The sequence below is a fragment of the Mesoplodon bidens genome (assembly GCF_964165515.1).
Source record: "Mesoplodon bidens genome assembly, chromosome: 15".
In the NCBI taxonomy this organism is placed as follows: Eukaryota; Metazoa; Chordata; class Mammalia; order Artiodactyla; family Ziphiidae; genus Mesoplodon; species Mesoplodon bidens.
The window spans coordinates 22,631,901-22,650,632 of record NC_138171.1 but is presented as its reverse complement, the minus strand read 5'-3'; the positions used below and the strand labels follow the sequence as shown (position 1 = coordinate 22,650,632).

Below are 18,732 nucleotides of genomic sequence, written 5' to 3'. Positions count from 1 at the left end.
ATTCTTCCTCAATGCACTTATTTGTAAAACTCAGATAAGAAAATAAAATAAGTCCTAACAAAGAGGGTTGTAAATTTATAAAATGTGAAAATTCAAAAAACAGTGCAGGCATACCTCAGAGATATTGCGAGTTTGGTTCCAGACCACTACAATAAATTGAGTATCATAATAAAGTGAGTCAATGAATTATTTGGTTTCCTAGTGCACATAAAAATTATGTTTATGCTATATTACAGTCTATTAAGTGTGCAATAGCATTATGTCTAAAAAATAATGTACACACCTCAATTAAAAAATACTTTGGGGCTTCCCTGGTGGCGCAGTGGTTGAGAGTCCGCCTGCCGATGCAGGGGACGCGGGTTCGTGCCCCGGTCTGGGAGGATCCCACATGCCGCGGAGCGGCTGGGCCCGTGAGCCATGGCCGCTGAGCCTGCGCGTCCGGAGCCTGTGCTCCGCAACGGTAGAGGCCACAGCAGTGAGAGGCCCGCATACCGCCAAAAAATAAATAAATAAAAAAAAATACAAAATACAAAATACTTTGTTGCTAAAAAATGCTAATCATCATGTGATAACACAGGGTTGCCAGAAACCTTCAATTTGTAAAAAAAAAAAAAATAGTATCTGTAAAGTGCAACAAAGCACAGTGCAATAATAATAGGAATGCCTCTATAGGTTCAAAACAAAAGGGTGGAGCACAGAGGATCTTTAGGGCAGTGAAACTATTCTGTATAACAGTATAATGGTAGATATGTGTCATTAGACATTTGTCAAAATTCATAGAATGTACAACACCAAAGAGTGAAACCTAATGCAAACTATGGACTTAGGGTGATAATGATGTGTCCATGAAAGTTCATCAATTGTAACACATGTGTCTCTCTGGTGCAGGATGTTGATGACAAGGAAGGCTCAATTTTGCCATGAACCTAAAATTGCTCTTAGAGAAAAAAAAGTATGGGTTCAGGGACCTCCCTGGTGGCGAAGTGGTTAAGAATCCGCCTGTCAATGCAGAAGACACAGGTTCGATCCCTGGTCTGGGAAGATCCCACATGCCACGGAGCAACTAAGCCTGTGTGCCACAACTACTGAGCTGCACTCTAGAGCCCACAAGCCACAAATACTGAGCCCATGCGCCACAACAACTGAAGCCCATGTGCGCTCGAGCCGCAACTACTGAGCCCTCGCGCCGCAACTACTGAAGCCCGTACGCCTAGAGCCCGTGTTCCGCAACAGAAGAAGCCACCACAATGAGAAGCCCGTGCACTGCAATGAATAGTAGCCCCTGATCCCCATAACTAGAGAAAGCCCGTGCATAGCAACGAAGACCAAACGCAGCCAAAGAGAAAAAAAAGTATATAGGTTCAAGCAAAAATACTGGAATAATAAGACCATGTGATCAATCCAATAAGACATTTCTTCAATTTTCATCCACCTCAGAAAAAATATAAAATAAATGCATCAAAATGTTACCATGCAATGGGATTGTAACTTTATGTCCTGTTGTCCCTGTTACTATGGCTGTGGCCATTGTTAGAAGACTTTGCCCAGGTGAAATTGATATATTTTCAGCAGTAATGCTTGAAGAAGGAGCAATTTTCAATTTTGTTCCTTCTGTTATGATCCTGTCCATAAGCATTTCCTTTGGGGGGTCTTCCCCAAAAAGTCTTCTCTTAGCACTCCCAGCGGTAGGAGAACTGTAGCGTTCATGGACAGAAATTGGAGACAATGGTTGCGTATCTAATAAAGAGAAAAATTTATAACAGTTTGACATGTATTCCAAAATAATAAGTCAGGTTTACTCACTCATTCAACAAATAGAGATTGAGTTACTATGCTAATAACATGGCCTCTGTCCTCATGGAATAAGCGAGTCTAGTGGGAGAGAGAAGAATGAAGTAAATCTTAAAATAAAATTATGAAAGCTCACCTTCCTGGTTTCTTGAACCTCTGCCTATATTAAAGAAGCAAAATATTAAGGGTAAAGTAGAAGATGAGAGGTAGAATGTGGTGACTGCTAAATTTCAAAAGTAGTCCAACTAGCTTCTGTCTCCCAATCTTATCTAGTAAATAACTCCTGATTAGAAGGAAAAATCAGTGATTTGGTTCACAATTTTGCCTTCGCCACATGCCCACACTTCAAACAGTTTAAGGCAGTAGCTGTGGCTTTCTGATTTAGTAGAGGCAGAACCATCTTTTATAAGTCCACTAGAAGATAAAGATGAGTAGAAGTGTTATGACTCTGCTTAACTTGCCTTAATCTGAGGCATTAGTGTGTTGATCAAAAAGAAAGTAAGGTAGGGATTAAACCTCTTTTCCAGTGCTATCCTTCTGCAGAAACTGCTCTCCTTTCCATCTCCACTAGGTGCAAAGCCTCTCCTAGCCAATCCTACATCTTTTCCCACCATTTTCCCCCTACTTCCCTCAACCCACTGTTTCTTTACAGGTATATAACATGTTTTTAAAGTAAAAACATTTCACTAATTATTTTTACAATTACTAGATAATTAGATAGCCATGTCATCTATTTTCAAAACATGTTTATAAGGTATAAAAATTACCTCTGGCAATAATTTGACAGCTCTCTGTATTACTGAGGTAAGTGGGGAATAGTCACGGTTTAATAAAAATCTCTCCACAATTCTGGAGGTTATAAAAGCAGCTCTGACTTCCAGTCTTAATAAAAAAGTGGAAAGTTCTATTGTAGCTCCCATTACCCTTTAACAGAAGTCTACCTGGATACCTTATATCTAAGAAAACCAATGCAGCCCTTGAATCTGACTTGGAATGTTCAGAGCTGACATTTCAAGGGAAAACTCATGTTATAGTCATGAAGTTAGCTACAATCCCCTTGAAATGATTCTCTGCCTAGCACAGTACTGGAAAAGCTGCAGTAGACAATAAAAATTTAACAAATATATAAGTTAATAAATTGTCTTTTTTCTCCCAGAGTCAAGGCTCAATATTATTGTTTTCTAAGGCTTTTCCATTATTTGATTCTCTTGCCTGAACCCCTATAAGAAAATACCTTTTTCTTCTAATTATAAAAATAATATATCACCTGAATGTTCACAGCAGCGTTATTCATAAAAGCCAACAAGTGGAAATAATCCAAATGTCCATTAACAAATGAATGAACGAACAACATACAGTATATCCATACAATGAAAAATTATTCAGCGTAATGAAGTGCTGACACATGCGACAACATATATATACCTTGAAAACAAGGTAAGTAAAAGAAGCCAATCACAATGGTCACATATTATATAATTCCATTTATATGAAATGTCCAGAACAGGAAGATCCATAGAGACAAAGAACAGATTAGTAGTTCCAGGGTCTTGGTAGAGGAGGAAATAGAGAGCAATTACTATTGGATACAGGTTTTTTTTGGGGGGGTGATAAAAATATTCTGGAATTAGATAATGGTGATAGTTGTATAGTCTTGTGAATATACTGAATTGTATATTTTAAAAGGGTGAATTTTATGGGATGTGAATTATATCTCAACTTTTAAAAGCTCACTGAAAAAACTCAAACGAGGGCTTCCCTGGTGGCGCAGTGGTTGAGAGTCCGCCTGCCGATGCAGGGGACATGGGTTCATGCCCCAGTCCGGGAAGATCCCACATGCTGTGGAGTGGCTGGGCCCGTGAACCATGGCCGTTGAGCCTGCGCGTCCGGAGCCTGTGCTCCGCAACGGGAGAGGCCACAACAGTGAGAGGCCCGCGTACCGTGAAAAAAAAAACCTCAAATGATACCAAAAAACTGTAATGAAAAAGGTAACACTCAAAATTCCACCACCAGGACAGAATTACATTTTAGTGGCCATTTCTTCATGATCTTAGTTCTGAGATCTCTAGCTAGGCTGCAAACACACACACACACACACACACACACACACACACACACACATAACATATATTATATATATAATATATATTATATACACATACACGTTATAGTCAGATACACACACACGCATACGCACAGAGTTCATGCTTTGTACGGTTTAAGTATGCATGACTTTCAGTTACCATAGCATAAATTAACGACAGCCTTAACAAAAAGGTTCAGATTTCAGTTGTCATGGTATATTAACTGTGAGTAACTGCATAAACTACAAACTTTTCCCATGAGGATTTACATAAATCATTGTGTGAAAAATAGATGTGCATCATGATCAGTGACCAATCCTGTTACTTCTTTCAAAGTCTGTTGGTGATTGTTCAGGGCAAATCTGCTGGTTCAATTCATGCAGGCAGCAAAGCATATGGTTATGTTGTCTCCTTATTTCCCAGTGAGAAACCCGCATTTTACAAAATAGACAAATGAAAATAGACAAATGAAAGAGGGAATGGCTCCTCCAAAAAAGTGAAAGTCCAACAAAGAAATGAAAAGTGATAATGCTGAAAGTGAAATTAAAATTGTTAATGAAGTTACAGAAGAAATAGCTGACCCTAGGAATGCTGACACTGCTGCTATTCAAGAGATTAGATATACAGCCAGAAGAACTGTGTGAAGATGAGACTTATTGATATAAATGTGAAAAGTTGTTAAGATAAATAGGATGAAGACATCCAACAGGAAGTTATGATGGCAAAAAACTTCACTTTAAAGGATCTCTCAGAAATATGTCACAACACTGAAAGCACAAAGGATAAAATGTTAAGAGCTGGTCCAAACTTAAAAAGGAACATGACACTTCACCAAGGCACAGGAAAGAAGCTCACTCAGTATTGTAAGTTATATGAGAAGAAAGTAGCGAGCACCATTTAAACTATTCTTTATGACTTTTTAAAAAACAAAACACTCTCATTCTCAGTGTTACCAATGTTTTAAATTGTAGTGTACTAAGTAAATATTTTTACTATTTTTAAATTTGTTTAAATATTAATAATTGACAGTAAGAGAGTTTTTAGGTTTGACAAGATTTTTAAAGGTCATAAAACAATCCTAATTATTCCCCTTGCTTAATGAAGATTGTTTTGCATGCACAGTGTGCACCTTTTTATGACCTTATACTACATGTAAAGCAAGACACACGCACACAATTATAGTCCAAAAGTGGGTCTTGAGCTACTTGTACATCTGAGGTTTATTCAGGGATATTGTCATCAGAAGATTTTAAGTGATTTTTAAAAATCCAAGAGTTAAATAATCCAGAAGATGCACACATTAGTTTGCTACATCACAAGAGAAAATAAAGAATAATGCACTAAAATCTTCCTATTAGTAAGGCTCAAATGAACTATTTTGAGAGAGTATAGATAAGTAATTTATTGGATGAATTTAAGTATCCCAAAGAGTTCTTTGTTCTGCTTTAAACGTTTATTTTTCTTTAAAGACTTAAGAGATACAGAATATAACTTTTATCACATTTGGAAAAGTAGGTATTTAGCTTAAATAGTTTTCCATTAGCACTGAGGAAAAATTGTATATATTTATGAAAAAGCCAAAATACTATTTCCACAATAATAGACATTGCAATTAAAAAAATAGATTAGATTCAAAATCAGAGTGGAAATCTTATTACTTTAATATAAAAAAGTATATAATGAGCCACATGGGGTGTTGGCATAAACATTAATCCCCTTTCAAATCCTGATAAAAAAATTGTATTTCTTAATAATATGTTAGGCAAGACTTGAAATTTTCTCTAAAAAAAGATCTTTGTTATTTTTTCATTGTTTTACCAATGTTGAACCTACCCTTTCGAAGACTCCCACTGTCAGTCCGAACTTCTTTGACCCTTGGATGCATTAGAGGAGACATTGGCATCATGGGAAGATGTCCCTGTACATTTCCCCCATTTCCTGTTTCAAAATTATTTGGGAAAATAACCTGTAGAAAACAAAAACCCTCTGCTTTACACACAGATAAACCCACTGATCAAAACATAACAGAAAAAATGAGAAAGAAAGTCTTCTTAACTTTTTTACTGTTTTATTTCCCTGTCCTTCACAAAATATACCAACTTGCATAAAGTGCTCAGTAGTTAACATTGTTAAAGATATGTAAAGAGTTCATCTCACTTAATCTTATAATATATCTAGTAAAGTTTACTGACCACTAGAAGTAAACCTATGAGGTTGGCACTACTATTCTTCACTTATGGATGAGAAAACTGAGGCTCAAAAATGTGAAATCTGCCCAAGGACACACTACTACTAAATATTAGAGCAAGGGCTTCAACCCAAATCCTTCTCTTTTAAGTTCATAGCTTTTTTTTCCACTTCCCAATGGATTCCATAATGGAAATTCTGATGAATACTGAAGATTGCCCAATTAATCACAGTCTGCTGCAAAAGACCAAAGAAGCATGGAAGAGAGGCTTTAAGAAATCATCTTTTCAGTTCTTCCTAGTCTTAAATAGTTCTTTCAGTTGTTTGAGATTAGGGAAAAACTCAAGAAGATTAATGAAGTATAAGGAGACACAGAAAAGCAAAGAAGGATGTATAGACAGGAGTTTAAAAAGAATAACACAGAGGTGAAGGGAAAAAACTCAATTTCTCATGATACTAAACTGTTAAATGTGCAATTTGTGTGCATTAGGCAGAAGCTTTTGATCTTTTTATTGTAAATACTACTAATTAGAAGTGTTTAATTCTTTATATGGATATTTAAAAAAATTAAAAATGATGGGATTAATGGTTTTTTAGATCTGATACTGAAAGCACAAGCAACAAAAGAATAGATAAACTGGATATCATCAAAATTTTAAACTTTTGTGTTTCAAAGGTCATCATCAGGAAAGTAAAAAGACAACCCATGGAATGGGAGAAAAGTTTTACCAATCATATATCGGATAAGGGAGTGTATCTAAAATATAGAAAGAACCCTATAACTCAAAAATAAAAAGACAACCCAAATAAAAAATGGGCAAAGGATCTGAGTAGATATTTCTCCAAAGATGATGGCCAATAAGCACGTGAAATGATGTTGAACATCACTAGGCATCAGGGAAATGCAAAAAAAAAAAAAAAAAAAACCACAGTGAGATAATACTTCATGCCTACTAGGATGACTAGAATCAAGAAGACAGATAATAAGCACTGGAGAGGATGTGGAGATATTAGAATCTTTATACACTGATGGTGGGAACGTTAAATGGTGCAGCAACTTTGGAAAACAGTCTGACGGTTCCTCAAAAGCTTAAAGAGAGTTACTACATGGCCTAGCAATTCCACTGCTAGTCATATACTCAAGAAAAATGAAAACATATGTCCACACAAAAACTTGTTCATGAATGTTCATAGCAGCATTATTCATAATAGTCAAAAGGTGGAAACAACACAAGTTTATCCATTGATAAATGAATAAACAAACTGGTATATCCATACAATGGGATACTAGTAAGCTGTAAAAAGGAATGAAGTGCTGATACATACAACAACATGGATGAACCTAAAATCATTATGCTAATAAAAGAAGTCAGTTATACTCAGCCATAAAAAGAAACGAAATTGAGTTATTTGTAGTGAGGTGGATGGACCTAGAGTCTGTCATACAGAGTGAATTAAGTCAGAGAGAAAAACAAAATACAATATGCTAACACGTATATATGGAATCTAAAAAAAAAAAAAAAAAGGTTCTGAAGAACCTAGGGGCAGGACAGGAATAAAGACGCAAATGTACAGAATGGACTAGAGGACACGGGGAGGGGGAAGGGTAAGCTGGGACAAAGTGAGAGAGTGGCATGGACATATATACACTACCAAATGTAAAATAGATAGCTAGTGGGAAGCAGCCACATAGCACAGGGAGATCAGCTCGGTGCTCTGTGACCACCACCTAGAGGGGTGGGATAGGGAGGGTGGGAGGGAGACACAAGAGGGGGGAGATATGGGGATATATGTATAGCTGATTCACTTTGTTATAAAGCAGAAACTAACACACCATTGTAAAGCAATTATACTCCAATAAAGATGTTTAAAAAAAAAAAGTCAGTTTAAAAGGACCACATATTGTATGATTCCATTTACATGAAATGTCCAGAACAGGGAAATCAATAGAGATGGAAAGTAGATTACTTGGTTGCTTAGGGGCTAGGTCAAGAAGACAGAGGTTAGGGAAGTGATACGTAAAGTTTCTTGTTGAGGTGGTGTGCTCCAAAAGTGACTGTCGTGATGACTGCACATACCTATGAATATACTAAAAACCACTGAATTGTATACTTATGGGTGAATTGTATTGTATGGGAATCACGTCTCAATAAAGCTGCTTTCATAAAATGATGGGATTATTAGCCTTGCCCTAACTCACTTCTTCACAGGTAGGAACTCTGTTTGCAGAAGCCTGGAGAGCCTCCCACAGCGCAGAATCATGACTCCATGCTAAACTCTCCAAAATCTGTTCTTCAATGCTGTTCAGGTGTTTCACCATGTCCCTGGAGAGTCCCTCCTCTGAGCGGATCACCACCTCAATAACCTGGAGAAGAGAAAACTGAGAAAGTAATGTGGTCTCAAGTAGTCAGTTCTAGACTAGGCTTACATGTATGGCTAGCTCTGCTGTTATTAATGACACAGAACCAAGAATATCTTTGAACCATAGTTCTATGGCTTATTAATATATTTTTAATTTATAAAGAAGTTTTTAAGATTTTCAAAATACTTTCACATACATTTCTGGTTTTCATGTTTTATTTTATACATGGAAAACAGAGGCAATGATAGGTGAAAGTGGTCAACAGCCCAATAGTGGTAGAAGTCAGGTCTTGGGTTCCCAGTCCAGTGCTATTTTGAATTCACTGCCCCTTCTCAGACTATTCCTCCCAACAGCTCAAAAGAAAGAATGAATAACATATTTAAAAGGAACTTTGCTTATATACACTATAGTTCCATTTTAATAAGATTAAATATCTAGAGCAAAGTCTGTAAGCATATATATAAAAATATTAATAGTGATTATTATTTGTAATTAGGATTATAATGTATGACTTTAATATCTACATTTGTGTGTATTTTCTGTTTTTCTTCAAGGAGTATGTATTATTTATGTGGTTAAAAAACAACGTCATTGGGTTTCCCTGGTGGCGCAGTGGCTAAGAATCCGCCTGCCAATGCAGAGGACACGGGTTCGAGCCCTGGTCCAGGAAGATCCGACATGCCGTGGAATAACTAAGCCTGTGCGCCACAACTACTGAGCCTGCGCTCTAGAGCCTGCGAGCCACAAGTACTTAAGCTCGCGTGCCTAGAGCCCGTGCACAGCAACAGGAGAAGCCACCGCAATGAGAAGCCCGCGCACCACAACAAAGAGTAGCCCCTGCTCGCTGCAACTAGAGAAAAGCCCACACGCAGCAAGGAAGAACCAACACAGCCAAAAAATAAATAAATAAATAAATGATTTTTTAAAAAAAGAATTGTTATTAGGTGAGGGCAAAAACTAAACTTTTTCCTCAGATAAAACTACATATATTTCCTAAGGGAAAATCTGAAACACATACATAAACATTAAAGTAAATATAGAGAAGCAATTTTCCTTACAGAACTAAAAAGAATTTAAATTCCACTCAGTCAACAATTAAAATGGATAGGGTTTTCAGTGATCTGCATTTCTGTAACTTTAGGTATAAAAATTTAACTCATCAAACTAACTTTTCTATAATCAATAATTTGCAAGTAACACAGATGACAAAATATTAACTAAATTATGCCAACCAGTATAATAATAGCATCAGTCTTAAATTCAGACATCAGGTAACATTAAATGTTACTGCAGCTGTGACCTCTGTGTTCTGTAAGAAAAAGGTTCTAGCAGGTAAAAAAGGGTAAGTAAGTAAGATTCATCCACAATGAATTAGCTCAAATTTGGGGAAGGAGCACCATCTGTTATTAGAGCCTCATTAGCTAGACCATGACCACAATTAATTTTAGACCTTTTCTTTCTCCTGAAAGAGTTCTTGTTCTTCATCATACATCTATTTAACAGGATTATGATTTTCATTCATAATATGGAAATTCAAACTTAATGACTTAGTTCCTGGCCACATTTCCAAGTCAGTGATGGAAAAACTGAAGCTATGAGATTGGCTTAATTTACTGATCCCCTCTCTTCCTCTCCCTTTTGTCCTTGATTCCACCCTAAAAAGAATGCTTTCACAATACCTCTGGAAATATTTTCCAGACATCACTACAGCTCACTTCTTCAGCATTAAGACAAACAGAATGTTTACCTGAGGCACACCATAACAGAACTTTGCTCTCATCTCACCTTATAAAAATAAAATGGTCGCAGATTAAGAACTTGAATAATCCAGGGAAAAGTACGAGGTGAGCTATAGGCAAAGAGCACGATCTCCAAACAACAGGCCATCAAGGAATGATGAAATATATCCTGCTCTAAAAGAACCTTGGGGAAGAGAAAGACCACAGTTTAATAAATTTCTCAGCAATTTTAGCCTCTGCCATTATATAAAGAAGACTATAGAAACAAGAAAAAATAACTTATATCTTACGTAAGTTATAAACCATAACTTATATAAGTGCACATTATATTATACTAGATTACCAGAGATAAAAATCTGAGTTCTTAAACTGATAGTTTTCTTATAAGATATAATCTTGCTCAGTGACAGATGTTAAATTCAAATGAGGTATAAACAACAATCTACTTTGAAACTGGAGTAAATAATAAAATAATATTCCTGCCAAGAGAAAAGCTCAAGAATTGGGCTCCTTTATTTAAATGAGTTTTATGTCAACATGAAGGCAGTGTTTATTAATCAAAACACTAAAATCAAAGGTGTAGTATATCACAGCTAAGATTTTTTAAAGTTCAGAGAAAGAAATATTTTACTAAGATAAAGTCTTGGGACTTCCCTAGCAGTCCAGTGGTTAAGACTCCATGCTTCCACTGCAGGGGGCATGGATTCGATCCCTGGTCAGGGAACTAAGCTCCCGATGCCACATGGCGTGGCAAAAAAAAAAAAAAAAAAGATAAAGTCCTATTTCACCACTGATTTTAAAATTTAACATAAGTTTTCAGTTCTATAAATGGTGTTTGTTGCCATCCTTCTTTCAAATACCATTCCAAATCAACAAAGAGAATAAGCAATAGAAAATATCTTGGATAGAACAAGGAGTTAACTGTAACTGCAAACCATATATGAAAACTGAAACTGGATGAAAGGATGACAAATTACTCAGCAGAAAGTAGGATGGTCAAACATAAGGGCCTGAAGAGAGACACTTAAAACAAATGAATCTGCTCCACTCGACTTGGGAAAAACACAGAAACTGAAGGCACAGGCAGAATGGAAAGTCCAGGTTAGGCAGTGCTGACATGGATGGGTGATTTTTAAGTTTATGGTAGTCAGAAGTCCTCAGGTCCCCACCCAACATCCACTCTAAGGAGTCAGATGATAGGTCTCTAGTCTATCCCAACAAGGATCTAGAGAATTATTCTCTACAGAAACTGAACTAGAGAGAATCAGAGCTTGAGAACACCAGGTATAGAAGAGACCGTGGTTTTAGGTGAAAGTCTGCAGACTGAATTGTGAGACCAAGTTTCCTTTCCTTGCTCTGCTCTGTAACACCAACAGCCAGGAAGATACTTTTCTAAAGAAACTGAAATATTCCAGAGAAGTCCTAAAGACACCAACAGTTGAGGGTCCCTATACTACATGATCACTTGAGGCTACTGGACTTTTATTCTCACTCTTGCACACAGAGCTTTGAGCCAAACTGTTTTGTCAACATAAGGGGTTTTTTTTTGTTGTTGTTGTTGTTTTTGCGGTACGCAGGCCTCTCACTGTTGTGGTCTCTGCCGTTGCAGAGCACAGCTCCAGATGCGCAGGCTCAGTGGCCACGGCTCACGGGCCCAGCCGCTCCGCAGCATGTGGGATCTTCCCAGACCGGGGCACGAACCTGTATCCCCTGCATCGGCAGGCGGACTCTCAACCACTGCGCCACCAGGGAAGCCCAACATAAGGGTTTATTAATGTCTCATTTTTAGTGATCATTCAAAAAGTAGACATTTGAGGAAAGCCTCCAACTGAAAGACAAAGGTGTAATCCAACATTTGAGGAATAATCCAACATTTGAGGAAAGCCTCCAACTGAAAAACAAAGATCAAAACAAATGGAAAAGAAACTCAGAGGAAACAGAGACAACACAGGCATCAAAAGAAAACCTCAAAGAAATCTAAATTAACCTCAAAGAATAAGTCTTAGAAATGAAAATACAGCTAAAATAAAAAATTCTTTAGAATTGGATGGTGAAAAATTGAGTAAATATCCTTAGAAGTAGAACAAAAAGACAAAGAAATAGAAAATAAGAGGATTAATCCAGAAGGTCCTTTATCTGAATCATAAAAGCTCCAGAAAGATAAAATTGTGGGCAATACATTATCTAAGAAATAATGCAATAAAATGACCCAGAACTGCAGGACATAAATTTCTGGACTAAAAGAGCAACTCTGTAGGAATGCCCAACACATGAATGGAAAGACCCACGATTAAGGCACTCTATTATAAATTTCAGAACATTAGTGATAAAAGAATGATAACTAAGACTCCAGAAAGTAAAAACAGGTCACATACCAATACAAAGAATTAGAATGCCACTGGATTTCTAATTAGCAATACTGGAATCTAGAAGATAATGGAGCAATGCCTTTAAAATCATAAAATTATACACAGACAACTATTAATCAAGTGTGTCTAAAATAAAGACATTCTGGACTTCCCTGGCAGTCCAGTGGTTAAGACTCCATGCTTCCAATGCAGGAGGTGTGGGTTTGATCCCTGGTCAGGGAACTAAGATCCCACATGTCGCGTGGTGTGGCCAAAAAATTAAAAAAATAAAAAATAAAATAAAATAAAGACATTCACGCAGTTTTAAAAAAGACACTTAAGGCAAGGCAAGGTAAGGTTTCCACGCTTTACTTGAGCTGATAAAATGTCTATACCACTGGATTGTGAAATTATGTATGTATAATGTAATACCTAGAGCAACCAGTAAAGAAAAAATCTATACAAAGATACACAGTCTAAAAATGTTCAAAGTGACCCACAGGAAGGTAGGAAAAAGAAAACAGAAAACAAAATATAAAATGGCAGACTTATGCCCTAACAAATCAATAATTAAATTTAATAGGTAAATTAAATTTACCTATTAAAACAAAAAGCCTGACACAGTAGATTAAAAAAAAATGACAACTATATGCTGCCTACAAGAAACTAATTTCAAAGGGTGTTACAGGTAGATTGAAAGTAAAAGAATGGAAAAAGAGGGCTTCCCTGGTGGCACAGTGGTTGAGAATCTGCCTGCTAATGCAGGGGACACGGGTTCGAGCCCTGGTCTGGGAAGATCCCATATGCCGTGGAGCAACTAGGCCCGTGAACCACAACTACTGAGCCTGCGCATCTGAAGCCTGTGCTCCGCAACAAGAGAGGCTGAGATAGTGAGAGGCCCGCGCACCGCAATGAAGAGTGGCCCCCGCTTGCCACAATTGGAGAAAGCCCTCGCACAGAAATGAAGATCCAACATAGCCAAAAATAAATAAATTAATTAATTAAAAAAGAAAGAATGGAAAAAGATATACAGGCATACCAGGTTCCAGACCACTGCAATAAAGTGAATATGCAATAGAGCAAATATCGCAATAAAGTGAGTCACACAAATTTTATTGGTTTCCCAATGCATATAAAAGTTATGCTTACACTATATTATAATCTATTAAGTGTGTAATAGCATTATGTCTAAAAAATAACTTAATTAAAAAGTATTTTATTACTAAAAAAATGCTGACCATCACCTGAGGCTTCAGTGGGTCGTAATCTTTTTGCAATAGTAAAGATCACTAATCACAGATCATTATAACAAATACAATAGTAGTGAAAAAGTTTGCAATATTGCTACAATTAGCAAAATGTGACACAGAGAAATGAAGTGAGAAAATGCTGTTAGAAATATGACACCAATAGACTTGATGCAGGGTTGCTGCAAATCTTTAATTTATTAAAAAGTCACTATTTGTGAAGCACAAAAAAGTGAAGCACAATAAAACTAGGTATGCCTGTATAAACATCAGCCAGATGACTTCAGAGCAAAGACAATTACCAGACTCAGAGAGGGATCTTCTGTCATGATAAAATGATTAATTAACCAAGAAGACATAGTAATCCTCAATGTCTATGCATCAAACAGCAGAGCTTCAAACTATATGAATTAAAAAAAAATCTGATAGAACTGAAAGGAGAAAGAGACAAATCCACAATTTTATTTGGAGACTTCAATACCTTCCTCTCCTCTCAATAAGTGATAGAAGTAAACCAAAAATTAGCAAGGATACAGAAGAATTCAACACCATTAACCAACAAGATAGAACTGACATTTACAGAACACTCCACCCAAACAACAGCGCACATTCTTTTCAAGTGCCCAGAACATTTACCAAGAAAAACCGTACCCTGGGTCATAAAATAAACCTCAACAAATATAAACAAAAAGAACTCATAAGAGTGTATTATAAAAGTTTAGATATGGAAAACAAATTAGTGGCTAAAGAGACTGAGTGTCACTTAAAAAGGGGTAGTATGAGGGAGATCTTTGTGGCGAAAGAACAGTTCTGTATCTTGATTTTGTTGGTGGTTACCCAATCTACACATGTGATATAAGGGTAAAGAGCAAGACACATACATTGTTCTAATGTCAATTTCCTGGTTTTGATATACTATGTAAAATGTAACCACTGGGGGCAAATGGATACATGGGATCCCTCTGTACTACTTCTGCAACCTTCTGTGAATCTATAATTATTTCAAAATAAAAAGTTGAAAGTTTACTTCTTTCTCCAGAAGCTATGGGAGCATATGCTCTATCAAGTGTTAGTAAATCATGAAAAAGAAAGACGTGGAATCCAGGAAAAATGGGGAACCAACACAGAAGAAAACTTCCAGGGTGCAAACACAGAGAAATTTTATTACACTAGTTAAGCAGCACCTCCAAACATCAACTTGTTCTTACTGGAATTGAAGGTCAGAAGGCTCCAAGAGTGACAAGAGAGAGGAGGAGGAGGAAACAAAGATCATATGATAAGTTTGACTTCTTAGAAAAATTCCTTTACATAGCTATTGGAGAGAGTGATCAGACTTGATCAAATGTCCAAAGAAAATGAAGCAAAAAAAAAAAAAAAAGCCATCAACATTTTATTCCTCAAAACTCCCTGAGCGGTATGCCTAGATATCTTAATTATCAGTTGGTTTAATAGTTGGGGGATTTCATTATTAGCTAGCTAGGAATGAAGGACAAAAAACCGACCAAAGGGAAAGGATAATGATGGTGCAACAAAGAAAAATTTTACATATTTCACATTTCTGCCTAGAGATGGCTAGCACTGGGTGTGCCAAAGACAACTAAGGCCAATTAATATGTCATCATGGGTAAGTTTGCCATTAACTGCTGAGCCCCACAATGAACTACAGAGGCTCTCAACACATTGCTTCCAGGCTTAGGTTCTGTAGACCTTGCCAGTGGCTGGGAGAGTGAATTTACTTACTGACATGTCCATTCCATGAAGTCTTCGTGTCTCCTGAACCATTACAGTCTCTAATATTTTATAATACAAAATTTCTGCAAGCTTTAGTCTGTTTACAGCAAAATCTATGGGAGGAAACAAAGGGAAAACGTGCTAAATAAATGTAGCTGTTAAGAACTAAAGAACAAAACTTATATAAGCTTTAATCAGATATATTAAAAATTGCAGGGAAAGAAAAAACTTGAGTTTCTATTTTTCTTGGAACAATCTATCTACTTTCAATGCTTTATCAATTTCAGTTTTGTCTTCTTACCTATGTGAGACCCTGGCTGTTCATCTGTTGATTGGGTATAGTGTTGGCAGAAAGTCTCTCCTATTACTTTCACTGTTTTCATAATGTTTTCCATAGGATTACGCATACAAGACCTAAAAAATACAAAAGGAACCTAATTAACAGAAAAAAAATTCCAGAGTACCAACATTTCTTCATTCAAGAATTAGTCTAGTTTTTAGTGACCGAAGTCCTATTCCCAGGTGTAAACCTAGATATGTAAACACAGCATATTTCAAACCAGTCTACAGCCTTTAAATATAATCATTTGGCATATTATTTTGGAATTTCAACAGTAGGGGAGTCAATGTTCTATTATGCTTCTATTTATATGAAATTCTAAAAAGGCAAAATTCTAAGGACAGAAAACATATCAGTGGTTTCCAGAGGCTGGGGATGGCATAGGGATTGACTACAAAGGGGCATAAATTTGGGGGGACTGTTCTATGTCTTGATCGTGGTGGTGATGGTTATACAACTGTATACATTTGTCAAATCTCATACAACTGTACAGTAAAAAAGATAACTCTTGTATATAAATTATACTTCAATAAACCTGATTTAAGAAATATTTCTTCATCTGATTTAAGAAAATGATAGGCAGCATTTATGTATATATTGTGCTGGAACAATAAACTGCATTTAGTTCTTATCAAAGCCAAAAGAATAACAAATAAAAAAAATGAAGCATTAAAAAGGAAGATGAAAAAAAAAAAAGGAAGATGGACTTCCCTGGTGGCACAGTGGTTAAGAATCTGCCTGCCAATGCAAGGGACACGGGTTCAATCCCTGGTCTGGGAAGATCCCACATGCTGCAGAGCAACTAAGCCCGTGTGCCACGACTACTGAGCTTGCGCTCTAGAGCCCGCAAGCCACAACTACTGAAGCGCGAGCGCCCTAGAGCCTGTGCACTGCAACTACTGAGCCCACGCACCACAAATACTGAAGCACTAGCACTCTAGGGTGCACGTGCCGCAACTACTGAGCCCAAGTGCTGCAACTACTGAAGACCGTGCGCCTAGAGTCCATGCTCTGCAAAAAGAGAAGCCACCACAATGAGAAGCCCGCATACCATGACGAAGAGTAGCCCCCGCTTGCAGCAATGAAGACCGAATGCAGCCAAAATTTTAAAAAAAAAAGACATTTGGCAAGAAGCAATTAATCCTGTTACTTTTATATTATTAACTCTGTAACCTTTCTATCAGTAAAACACAGAATACAGGTCTTAATTCAGAAATGACAAACAAATCCAAGACTGTGAGAAACAATGTGATTTTACCAAAGCCAAATAACTAGTGCAGGGTTCAGAATTCCCAGTCTCATGTTCAAAAAGACCAGCATCATGTGCAGCATCATGTGCCATGTAGCATACATGGCAAAAACATTTTATGTTCTTATCAAGTTCTTCTAATGCAAAGCTGTGCCTCTTGAGTTATATTTTCTTCCAACTAGGTTGTCTTTTTAAAATTTTATTATGTAGTAAAAACACATAACAAATTTACCCTCTTAATTTTTAAGTGTACATTACTGTCAGCTATGTGCATGTTATTGTATAGTGATCTCTAGAACTTTCTCATCTTGCATAAATGAAACTCTATACCCATCAAACAACAACTCCCTGTTTCTCCCCTCCCCCACGCCCTGGCAACCACCATGCTACTTTCTGTTTCTATCAGTCTTATTACTTTAGATACCTCATATAAGTGGAATCATGCAGTATTTGTCTTTTTGTGATTGGCTTACTTCACTCCGTATAATGTCTTCAAGATTCATCCATACTGTAGCATATGACAAGGTTTCCTTCTTTTTAAGGCTAAGTAATATTCTGTTGTACATACCACATTTTCTTTATTCATTCATTCATCAGTGGACATTTAGGTTGGTTCTATATCTTGGCTCTTAAGGGTAATGCTGCAATAAACTTGGGTATGCAGCTATCTTTTTGAGATCCTGTTTTCAACTCTTTGGGATATATACCCAGAAGTGGGATTGCTAGGTCATAAAAATTCTATTTTTAATTATTTGAGAAATCTCCATACTGTTTCCCATATCAGCTACACCATTTATAATCCCACTGATGGAGTGCCAATTCTGATACTCACCAACACATTTGTTATTTTCTGTTTTTTTGATAGTGGCCATTCTAACGGGTGATATCTCATTTTGGTTTTAATTTGCATTTACCTGATGACTAGTAATGTTGACAATTTTTTCACATTCTTGTTGGTTATTTGTATGTCTTCTTTGGAGAAATGTCTATTTAAGTCTTTTGCCCCTTTTTCAAATCAGGTGTTTGTTGTTTTTTTGTTTTGTTTTGTTTTTTGTTGTTTGAGTTGTAGGAGTTCTTTATATACTCTGGCTATTAACCCCTTATCTGATACATGGTTTGCAATTACTTTCTTCTATTCTAGTAGGTTGCCTTTTCATCCTACTGATTATTTTCAATTCTGTACAGAAGTATTTAAGTGGGATATAGTCCCATTTTTCTATTTTTGCTTTTGTTATCTATACTTTTGATGTCACATGCAAGAAATTACTGCCCATTACAGTGTCATAAAGCTTTTCACCTATGTTTTCTTCTAGTTGTACAGTTTCAGGTCTCATGTTTAGGTTTTTAACAAATTTTGAGTTAACTTTTGTACATGGTGTAAGATAAAAGTCCATCTTCATTCTTTTGCATGTGTATATCTCAAAGAGATATCTGCATACTCAAGTTCACTGCAGCATTACTCACAACAGCCAAGATGTGGAAGCAACCTATATGTCCACTGATGAATGAATGGATAAACGAAGTGTGGTATGTATATATATACAATGGAAAATTATTCAGGCTTAAAAAGAAGGAAATCCTGCCATATGCTACAGCATGGATGAACCTTGAAGATATGATACTAAGTGAATTAAGCCAAACACAAACAAATACT

The 18,732-nt window shown here is 36.6% G+C and overlaps 1 protein-coding gene across 5 annotated transcripts in view; it reads right to left on the bottom strand.

Annotated features, from left to right (window-relative positions):
• RBL1 (RB transcriptional corepressor like 1) overlaps positions 1-18,732 on the bottom strand; it is a gene marked incomplete at its 3' end in the record, with an annotated part of 74,787 nt that overhangs the window by 33,875 nt on the left and 22,180 nt on the right. For 2 of the 5 annotated variants that reach the window (XM_081256066.1, XM_081256064.1), the window contains exons 10-15: positions 15,791-15,903; positions 15,499-15,602; positions 10,210-10,347; positions 8,263-8,442; positions 5,709-5,841; positions 1,471-1,737 (exon numbers count right to left, since the gene is read on the bottom strand). In XM_081256066.1, the coding sequence (XP_081112192.1) occupies positions 1,471-1,737; positions 5,709-5,841; positions 8,263-8,442; positions 10,210-10,347; positions 15,499-15,602; positions 15,791-15,903 (935 nt within the window). Of the gene's footprint in view, positions 1-1,470; positions 1,738-5,708; positions 5,842-8,253; positions 8,443-10,209; positions 10,348-15,498; positions 15,603-15,790; positions 15,904-18,732 lie in introns of those variants that run through there. The other 3 variants (XM_081256067.1, XM_081256065.1, XM_081256068.1) reach the window with 2 other exon arrangements.